Source organism: Sinocyclocheilus rhinocerous, unplaced genomic scaffold (assembly GCF_001515625.1).
Source record: "Sinocyclocheilus rhinocerous isolate Xijiao unplaced genomic scaffold, SAMN03320098_v1.1 scaffold1763, whole genome shotgun sequence".
Taxonomy (NCBI): domain Eukaryota; kingdom Metazoa; phylum Chordata; class Actinopteri; order Cypriniformes; family Cyprinidae; genus Sinocyclocheilus; species Sinocyclocheilus rhinocerous.
In genome coordinates, this window is record NW_015640500.1 from 526218 (window position 1) to 536978 (window position 10761).

Consider the following 10761-nt stretch of genomic DNA (forward strand, 5'->3'; position numbering starts at 1 on the left):
ATTTTTAAATATATTTTTATTTTGTCTTATTTACTTGCCAACAATGGCCTTTTAATTAAAATGATGTTGCATCTGAAAAAAACAAAACAAAAACACAATCGTACTTTATGTACAGCTTTGTACTTTCTGCACATGCGGTATACTGTTGTATAATCATCTTTGGAATTAATTTTTATACAGGAATAAAATAAATGGGAATTACAATTTTAAATTCTTTTTAAATTCAGAATGGATTGATGGCTTAAAAATGATGACAATAAGTATATATATATATATATATATATATATAAATAATAATAAAGCCTGTGATTTATAAATTTGGGATTTTGTAATCTGGATCATGAGACCCCTCACGGACCCGTCCGAAGCAGCCCAATAACAGATCCACAGCAGCATTTACTGTTGATTTAATTTCGTCTTCTGTTTTGCCCTGCTTTGGGTTCACTTCCACCATGTCTACAGCAGAGAGAAGTCCTGGAGGGAAGTCGAGAACATACATTCATATCAACATGCCAAACAAAGACCACGAAGGATTATGATAATGAAATTTGTATATTTAGCATTTGGCTTTTGGCTATGGCTTTTAATAGCTGATCTAGGGTGCACTCTAGAGAGAATCATGTCGATTTATTAAATTCACTTTACTGAGATGCACACAAAAGTAGTTAAACACTTATTGTACTGATGTTTTCTACTATATTTTTATTTATTAACTGGGTTGTTGGTAGGTTTTGAAACTGACACAAGGGGGAGCTAACACATTTGTTAAGTGGCAAAGTGGGCCAGAAAGGCCAAACAGCTGCCGGCTTATTAGCCTGGAAGTTTTAGAAATCTCTTTCCAATGACAGATCTACATATCCTCATGTTCTCACCTGTCTGACAGATGTGTTCAGTGATGTAGATCCCCTCTCTGTAGGTCAGGCCTCCCGCTACAGGTGTGCCTGTTGCAGGTGACACTGATGGGTCCAGTGCATCAATGTCAAAACTGAGGTGGATGGGTTTTTTCACCCTGATCCAGAAAGATTGTTTCCTCAATACAATATTAGCTCATGGTAAATAGAAAATAAGTCACACACTTACTTTGAAAACATGTGATCGCATGTCTGCTCCATGACTTTTGCTATTCCAAGCCGATCGACTTCTGTCATGGAGAAGGCTTTGATTCCAAGGTACTTCAGGATATAACTGTGACGTAAAAAGTATGATTTGAACTTCAAAAAGAATCTTGAAATAGTTATATGATGCATGTATGATTTTGTAGAATCTACAAACTTACTGTTCTCCCGGGTCCACATCTCTGAGCCCAATGTAGACAATGTCCTTAGCTGCTACACAAGGTTTTAACCATGAAAAATTTGGAATTATGGGAATCTAAGAAACATTAGGGGAAAAAATGTACAAAATATTATCAATGTTTCAAATCATAAAATGTTGTCTCAAGTAAAGCTAAAGGACAGGAACCTATTTATAGTAATATTTTACCTAAAAAGCAAACAGGAATAGAATATATTAACAGGAAATTATATTTTGCTAAAAAGGAATAAAAATCTATTTTACCACTGTTGAAGTTTTTGTATCTTTTCTTGCAGAATAAGCTGATTTCCTACATACATTCTTATTAACATAATCCAAAGTCTCATTTTCATTATTGTAATGTGATCAAATTATATATATATATATATATATATAATTTGATTTATATAAATATTGACTATTAGAATGAAAATAATGAGAATAAGTAATGAGAATCTAATGAGAATCATGAATTACTAGCAATTGCCAAAAAAAAAAAAATTTTTTTGATATTATGTTAATGGGAATTTAAGGATAAATGTTTTAATTGGTGCATAAAAGTAATGTCACAAAGCAAAATAATTAAAAAATTTTTTTTTAAAGGACATTGATATGTTTTTCTGAGAGTTTTATGAAATTTTCTATGAATGTTTCTATGAAGTAAGTTGTTGATGTTTATTAGTTATGAGCCATGCATGGTCAGGATGTTACAGTTGAACAGCTCTTTAGGAGTTTTTTTTTTTTTGGTGATGAGACTGACAGTAACGTAATAACTGTGTAACGTATTACGCAAACATTAACAAAGGTGCTGAAATGATTCAAGACCATCAGTCACCTTTGAGTGCAGTTCATGGATGAGGTACGACAGCGGTTGGCCGTGAATGTTTCCCGTTGGCGTGGTTGAAGGTGTGTTGATGTCTGCATGTGCATCCACCCATAAAATACTCAACTCATGTCTTGAGGCGGCATGACCAGAGATCGAACCAATCGCCAAGCTGTAAAAACCAGCAAACCCATTTCTGAGAATAGGTTCAATAATGATTTCCTGCTTCCAAATATGAAATTGAACAGAAGTGAAAGCACACGATGACCTGTGATCTCCTCCCAGCATCACACAAGTGTTTCCATCGCTCTTGACCTTCTGCACAGCTCCTGCGAGCAGCTCATTGGCACGGCCGACTGCTCTCGGAGTCTTCAGCCTGCCAACTGGCTCATCATTGGGAACGTCCTCAAAAGTCAGATTCCCATAATCCTTCACTACACAACCTGGAGAGGGACAAAGGGCTTTCTGTCATCATTTACACATAACGATAGTTTTAGCACGGAACACGAAAGGAAAAGTGTACTGACCATTCTTTTCCATACATACAATCATTACAATATAAAGTTTCCATCCATTTGGATTACACAGTTTTAATGTGATGGATATTTGTCACTCATAAATAAATGAAACACGAAAGATTGGCTTAAATACATACATACAATTTTTTTAATGTGTTGGCTGTTGGGCTCCAAAATGACTTATGCACTATGTTTCCGCAAATCTTATGATTTATGTGAAGAACACACCAAAATGTAAGTCATTCACTAAACATATATCCACAATATATTGTTTTGAAGCACAGCATAAGGTTTGAGTTACCATTCATTTTTCCATTCCCTTTTTAATATATTTAAAATACTTTATTGGCATGATTGTGTGTACATACAATATTGCCTAAGCATTATTACACCAAAAATATAAAGAAAAAGAAATATCAATTAATTTATCATATTACAATAACAAAGAAGGTAGAATTAGAGTACGGTTATTATTATTATTATTATTCATCCGTTCATTTCATCCATTTCTTCTGAACTGGAAAAGTGTGGCATGAGGTTGAGAGTTTGTGGAAGTGTTTCTCTCTCACCTCTTTATTCTTTATATTTTGAAGTGAAGAGGAAAATGTTAATATAATTATACATATTTAATAATAGAATAAAACAATTAATATTATATAATACTATCTATAATAAAAATATTATATATTATTTAAAAGGTTAAAAAAAAACTGGAAGGCTGGAGACTGATATTGAATAATAAGTCCATGTTCATGTTATTTGTTCATTACTCTTTACTCAATACTTGATTATATAATTACACTAACAAGTACACTGTGCAGTGACCCCATTGCATGTGAAGTCAAGTCACCTTTATTTATACAGTGCTTTATACAATACAGATTGTTTCAAAGTAGATTTACAAGGATAAAAAGGAAAATATTGATACAATTATGCAAATAGAGATCAATTCTGCTGTTAAACAGCTGTTAAAAAACAAAACAAAACTGAACGTTCACTTAGGGAGTGTGCTATTCAGTTATTGAATGAACGCTGTTGAAAGTATCCTTCAAATATGTCAAAAATCTTGGAATGAATCTTTAAATAAATCACTCATTTTAGCCAGTCTGTCACTGATTTAACTTTAAAGACCTATAGAGTTCTCTGTTCTATCGTCAACTCAAGTTTTGAAGTAACAGCATTAAACATTACTGGGTTTGTTTGTGCAAATACACGCTTCACTCTTATTCAGTAACAGAACTCAATCCACAATATTGCACACAAATACACACAAAAAGGGGAATGGTGCAACGTCAGTGTTACTGCTCCTATGAGATCGCATCTTAGGTAAATATATAAAAACCACACATGGCAGCACTGATCTACTGTCCTTGCATGGCATCAGTCCCTCTAGCTGTTTGTTTAAAGTTATAAAACATTTATGCAACAACAGACAGTTAGACAGATCAAATAAAGACAATTTTTACAAAAATGGCAATGATAAATAACAATTGCATGTTTACCTGACCTTAAAATACACATTAGCAGTTGCAGGTATTGTGTAATGGCTAGTTGACAAATAACAAATTACCATTTTTACATCAAGATTTAGGTTAAAGTTTAAATGAATTCATATACTGTACAGTCTATATTTTTAGATGCTATAGCTAGTCACAATTTCATATTTTCATCCATTTTAACCACATTTAATCAAATTTTTACATTTTTTAAAACACAAACATCCCATGAAGTATATATATGTATCTTTGTAATTCATTGTAAGCCCCCGTTTGAGGCAAGCGCAACAAGGACTCCTTAATATAAAGTGTAACCATATAAGTTATTATACATATACAATTAATGTTTCTGAATATGAAATAGCATAGCCTATATAAAAATTATAGTAACACTTTATTTTACAGTGTCCTTGTTGCATGTACTTACTATTGTAATAGCAAGAAATTACGCTTAATTATATGCAACCCTAAACAAAGTCCTAATCCTAACCCTAACTCTATAATAAGTAAATGTTCTTAATTTTATTCAGTACAATGTATAATTATGTGACATAGGGTGTAAATATCGGTAATAGTGTAAATAAAAGCAGTGTAAATATCAGGAGGTGTTAGTAGTGGTACCTTCCTCTTTAAATTTCTGCACCAATCCAGCAGCTCGAATGAGGTCCGCTCCTCTCTGCACACCATCCCTCTGCTGCAGTCACAGTCAATAACATGAGCACTGGACCACTACCATACTGCACCATGCAGGGATTTTTATGCAAACATCTTATTTTTAATACGTGAATATCATTATTTTAAAAGAGACGAGGACGTGTTTTGGGGCTTTATATCTCACCTGTCCTTTAGAGAAAGGTGCACCTATTATTCCCACACAGTGATGATGATGGAGGTCTCTTCTGAATATGTGAAAAGCGGCTCGTAATCCGCTGAAGCTCTTCATCACTGTTACAATGTATCCAGCGGCAGTCTGGAGTAAGCGGCTCTAAAATCAAAGCAGATTACAGGACGTGTGACGACACGCTGTGCGGTGACAGTGATTGGGCTGCTCGCGCTCTTCTGTCTTAACCTGGGGTTTCTTTTCTGTTTTGTCCAAGGAAAGTAAATGGGGAATAACTGATTTTAGATGACACCATCGCCTAATTTGCATACGAAGTGGAATTCATTTAAACTCAATTCATGAATTTGAATGAATTTAAACTCAACATAAAAAGCACATGAAAATATAAACGTCTGTTGAGGATCAAGAAATTACACTTATTTATATTAGGCTATATATATATAATAATATATATAATTTCAGTTTTAGTTTTTATAGTACATCAAGTTAAACAATAATTTTTTTTCAAATATTTTATTTGTTAAGGTTTTTTTTATTTCAAGTAACAACAGTTATTTTATGGTTTTAGTTTTAGTTAACTGTAGCCATATAAATGTTATTATTAGTTAATGTTTAACAATTATTGAAAGTTTTTTTTTTTTTATATTTACGTTTTCATATATTTTTGGGTAGCTGACTGTTTTCCCCAATTCTTTAGCTTTTTTTATGCGCTCATAAAAATCTGTAAATTTATTCTTAAAAACCTGATATTGAATAAAAAGTCCATGTTCATGTTATTTGTTCATTACTCTTTACTCAATACTTGCATGTGAAGTCAAGTCACCTTTATATAGTGCTTTATACAATACAGATTGTTTCAAAGTAGATTTACAAGGATTAAAAGGAAAATATTGATTCAATGATGCAGAGATCAATTCTGCTGTTAAGCAGCTCTTAAAAAAAAAACCCAAAACAAGTGTCATTGTTCAGCTGAGACCAGTTCAGTGTTGATTAATTTTAGTTCAAAAACTGTATATTATCAGTTATGAAATGAGATAAATTCAGCTGTAAAGCAGCCCTGTTGCAGACAATAATGTCATAATCCAGCTCAGTTCAGTTCTCATCCAATAGTGTCAGTACAGTCAATTTAATAATATTGCTGAATATGAAGTGCCCCCAACTAAGCAAGCCAGAGGTGACAGTGGCAAGGAGCCCAAACTCCGTCGGTGACAGAAATGGAGAGAGAGAGAGAAAAAAACAAAGGACATTCATCCTTCTCCTTCTGCTTGAAAATTGCGATACATCACATGGTGGAGTAGCTGAAGCTGTCTACAGGGGCTGTGCAGAGGACTTGTCTGGTTCTTGTGGCCTTTGCTGAGGATCTGTGCCGATGGCTGTCGTGACGATGAGGTCTTTACAGGGGATCAGTCTCTTGGGATTGTCTAGTTGTCATGGTTTCCACTAACATTCAGGGCTGTTGTGGTCATCACTAGGTGCAGGTCCACCATTGAGTGTTAAAGAGTATATTGCATGCAGAGGCCCAATATATATACAGAGTTCTGGCATGAAACTCTAGATGGCGCAGTCCGATAGGTCGAACTCAATCTGACCTAATGACATTATTATCACATGGCACAGCTGATTGGTTATCTCCTGTATCGGTAGCCAATGAGCTCACTGCTCAGCATTCAAATATATGACTAGGGCTTGCCGTAGCAGTTGCTTCAGAAACCCTCCACCTTCCCCAGCTCCACCTGTATAGATCTGCTACGAGGTGATTAATTTATGCTATATGGGGGTTATTTCATGTATGTTATATTTGCAGCAGCAATATTTCTTACATGCTCACAGCAGCATGTTGTGGATGTATTGGCAGTAGCAAGTCTCGGTACTTGCTCTGCCGCAGCATCAGCAGCAGCGTAGCAGATCTATTCCGCCAATACCAAATACATTAACATTGTCATGTACATTACCATGCCAATCCCTCCGAGAGTTGTCATGACAGAAATATCTTTTTTTTAGTATGAGCATTAGGATTTAGTAATGGGAAATTACTACTCATCCAATTTTTTAATATCAATTATGTATTCTATTAGTTTTGTGAATTGGTATATTTTGTGATTTGTTAGGCTGTGCACAAATATAGAGCTGAGTAATATGAGCAAAACAGTGAAAGCTAATGCCATGTTTTCTAATGATATCTCCCAAGGGTAGCATGTACGGGGTGATTGATATGATACCTTTTCATTTACTGCTACAAAATGATAATTGTCAGTTAAGTACAATTTGAACTATGCCACGCAATTTCACTAATGGCAACATAATTTTTTTGGTGGATAGTGTCAAATGCAGTGAGGTCCAGTAATACTACACTGAACAAAATTATAAACGCAACACTTTTGTTTTTGCCCCCATTTTTCATGAGCTGAACTCAAAGATCTAAGACTTTTTGAGATGCAAACACAATTGGTTGATAAGATCAAGTCATTTGTAACTCTAATGAAAGCAGTACTATGATTTGGTATAAATCCCAACTGGAAATCCTTGCAGATACACAATTACGTTGATTCTGCCTTTCCTAGAATTTCTGAAAAAAACGGACATTCAAGATCTGTCTGTAGTTAATTAATTCTCTAGGCTCAAGTTGTGTTTTTTTTTAACGAGAGGTTTAATAACTATTATATTAGCTTGAAATTTTCTGGGACATATCCTGATGACAATGATGAATTAATAATGTTAAGAAGAGGATCAATGAATTCTGGGAAAATCTCTTTCAGCAGTTTAGTAGGTATAGGTACATATCTAACATACATGTTGTTGATTTGGATGTTTTAACAAATTTAGACAGTTCTTCCTCTCCTACAGCAAAGGAGGAATTCAATTGTTTCTCAGTTCTGTTTCTCGCTGTGCTGTTGGGAAATGTCTGAACTTGTTGAAGCTCTATTTCACGTTAATTTAGCCACTGTATCAAATAAACACCTGTAGTTGTGTTTGTTTTCTTCTAGAAGAGTCAAAAAGCAAGCCAATCTAATAGCTCTTAAGGTCTTTCTACAGGCAGAAACACTTATCCTTCTACACAATATTCGAAATACTTCTAGTTTTATTTTCTTCCAGCTGCGCTCCATTTTCTGGCCTGTTCTCTTTAGGGCGCCTTCTTTCATTTCAACCTTGACATTTTTCTCAACCAAACACAAATTCACATTTTCCAGACTCATCTTTTTATGATGTTCAGATTCCAGAGAGGTACATCAGTATGCATTCGAAAATTCTATATAAAACCATTTCATTTTTAAAAACAGACATTTAAACATCATGCGTGTCGTTTTTATATAACCCTACTGTCAAAAGCATGTGGTATCCAGTGATTTGTGGCTTTTTACATTTACATATACATGGACACAAAGGTAGTGGCCAAGCTGTCAGTCAGTTAGAAGGTGTACAGGTGGAACTGGTGGGCAGACTGACTAAATATTAGTAATTAATACAGTAATTAATACAGTTCATCACTAAATATTATACACGGATAATGAATGCACACTTAAAGGGTGTAAGAAGCGCCTGTGATGGTGTGAAATCAGTCCCGGGTGGAATTAAAAGTAGCTTTGCAGTGGTTCACCGAGGATAGTCTCCATTTCATGAATGACCTTCTGCACCTGCTGCTCCACTTCCTCACATTCATCTGTAAAACAAGGAGGAAGAAATTCGGAATTCTGGAATATTTCTGACTGTTAAAGAAACAGATTTAAGTGTTCTTAAAATGCAACAAGACTAACACTAGCAACAACAAAGATAACACTAGGTAACACAGTGTACTTTAGTTACAGAATCATGTGTTCCCATTTGATTAAATATTGACGTAATGTTCTTACCCTCCATAAGCTCAGCCAGAAATGGGATAGTCTCTGGCAGAAGAACCATGTAGTTCTCCCTCAGCTTGCTTGCCAACTCCAGCAACATGACAAGTGCAGAGAAACGCACCTGAACAAAAAGGCAAACATGGTCATTTATTTTCACTTCTGTGTTTAAAATAAATGTAGGCAAAGAGAAATCAATCCACATATTAGAGCGAGGCCTAAAATGAAGAGATTATGGGCACTAATTTGAACTAATGGGCACTAATTTGAATCATTCCCACAAACTCTGATCTTCATAATGCAGGACATTCACATAATCAGACGTGCGATCAGCTATAAACAAGTAAAATTAAAAAACTGTTTTTTTCAATTTCAATACCACTACATAAAAATAATAATAATTTTATTGTACAGAAAAACAATAAAATTACAATAGCCTATTAATATTTATACCTGCCTTCATTTCTTTTCTTTTAAATGTTAAAACATCTGGGAGACCTCAAATCTGCGGATCATGATGATACAATGTCGCCCTTCACTCTGAAGCATGTGGCCAGTGATTGGCTGGCGAGTATCACTGTTTCATATACTCAGCAACACAAATTTTTACTCTTATTTGGCACTTGTCGAGTGTTAATTTTGGATCCTGGCTGAGATGCTAAGGGTATTTCACCCACAGCCTCAAGTTGCAACGCAACTCACGTGGGACATGCCTCAGGTCGAAAAATATGGAAAAATCACATCCCTGACAGGTCATGCACAGTACGGTACAATATATAGATTTAGAATTAGTAAATTAACCCACACAGATGAACAAATTAAATCAATAAATTTGCCTATCAAACTGTAATTCTACAATCAGTGTTTTTGAATGAACACTGCTCTCTTTGCACACTGGTTTTCATTTACCACAGTGGTCGGGAGGCTGTGGCTCATTGACAAAAATGACGTGGCTCGCCAGCTGTCTCCCTTCACTAACATATTACAGTTAAGAAATATAACCGTCACTAGAAATCAGTTCCCTACAGAAAATACAATTACAATTCCTTTGTTGTATATCAAATAAATAAAAAAAAGTGTCACAACGCTAATCAATGGCAAACCACTTACGTTTCTATGGTAACCTTGCGCTGCAGATTCAAGCAACAACTATGAATTAGGTGATTTTAGTTGATATTTTTTCTTAATACTGCATTTGAAATTAAAGTAATTTTAAATAAAGTAATTTTATTGACATTAGTAACTTAAATCAAATGACAAATTTAAAATGTAATGCATTACATTACTGTGTTATTAGAAAAAGTAATTAGAATACAGTAACGCGTTACTATGTAACGCATTATACTCAACTCTGGGTGCCACATACACTGGAACATCACTTCAGCTCTATCTCTGTATGTTTATACCTCTTAATTTAGCATTTGTGTACCTTAGGTGAACTGTGTCGTGTCTTGAGCAGAATCTGATAATTGAGAACTTTCCACTGGGAGTCATCTCCCAAGGCAACAGCAAACTGGGCAATACAGGGCACCAAATGCTTGGTAATGTGGGTCTTGTAGATCTCGTCACCTCCTAGCATGTTCTCCAACTTCACACACATAAAAACACATTTATTAGACACCACAATGACAGGAAAAACTTTTACACCATTAATATAATACACAGTTTTGATCGAACAACTATAAAAAAGTCAAATGGTGTAAACATGCAAAAGGTAATAAAACCTAAGTTTCCAAACATTTTTTAGTTTTAACAAATTAAAGGGGTGGTTCACTGGGTTTTTTCTAGGCTTGATTGTTTAAAGCAGCGCAGCATGCCCCCTGCTCCCCTTTGCTGCCTTTTCGCGAGGGCAGGGTTTATCTGGGTTTGTGATATCACGCACCCGGGAAGTAACTTGTTGTAGTCCCTACCAGCCGTTTTTGTAGGCATTAAACTGCCAGAATTTTAAAAGATATCT

The 10761-nt window shown here is 34.9% G+C and overlaps 2 protein-coding genes across 2 annotated transcripts in view; both read right to left on the reverse strand.

Moving 5' to 3' along the window:
* Positions 1–49: 49 nt before the first annotated feature.
* Positions 50–5207, reverse strand: LOC107753315 (arginase-1). The gene is made up of 8 exons (XM_016569448.1): positions 4969–5207; positions 4752–4824; positions 2385–2559; positions 2129–2288; positions 1277–1371; positions 1081–1185; positions 873–1009; positions 50–474 (listed from the first exon to the last, which is right to left on the reverse strand). The coding sequence occupies exons 1-8, from the start codon at positions 5071–5073 to the stop codon at positions 311–313; spliced, it is 1014 nt and encodes a 337-aa protein (XP_016424934.1). The 5' UTR covers positions 5074–5207; the 3' UTR covers positions 50–310.
* Positions 5208–8145: 2938 nt separating this feature from the next.
* Positions 8146–10761, reverse strand: part of LOC107753316 (HEAT repeat-containing protein 1-like) — a 27495-nt gene continuing 24879 nt past the window's right edge. The window contains exons 31-33 of the mRNA XM_016569449.1: positions 10234–10392; positions 8820–8928; positions 8146–8629 (exon numbers count right to left, since the gene is read on the reverse strand). Coding sequence (XP_016424935.1) covers positions 8541–8629; positions 8820–8928; positions 10234–10392 — 357 coding nt within the window. The 3' untranslated portion in view covers positions 8146–8540. The remainder of the gene's footprint in view (positions 8630–8819; positions 8929–10233; positions 10393–10761) is intronic.

Coding starts and splice junctions, on each gene's coding strand:
- LOC107753315 (XM_016569448.1), bottom strand. CDS start 5,073: ATGAAGAGCTTCAGCGGATTACGAGCCGCTTTTCACATATTCAGAAGA. Junction 2,560..4,751: donor GCAGAAATTTAAAGAGGAAG/GTACCACTACTA, acceptor GTCCCTCTCCAG/GTTGTGTAGTGAAGGATTAT. Junction 1,372..2,128: donor TCCATGAACTGCACTCAAAG/GTGACTGATGGT, acceptor AATGTTTCTTAG/ATTCCCATAATTCCAAATTT.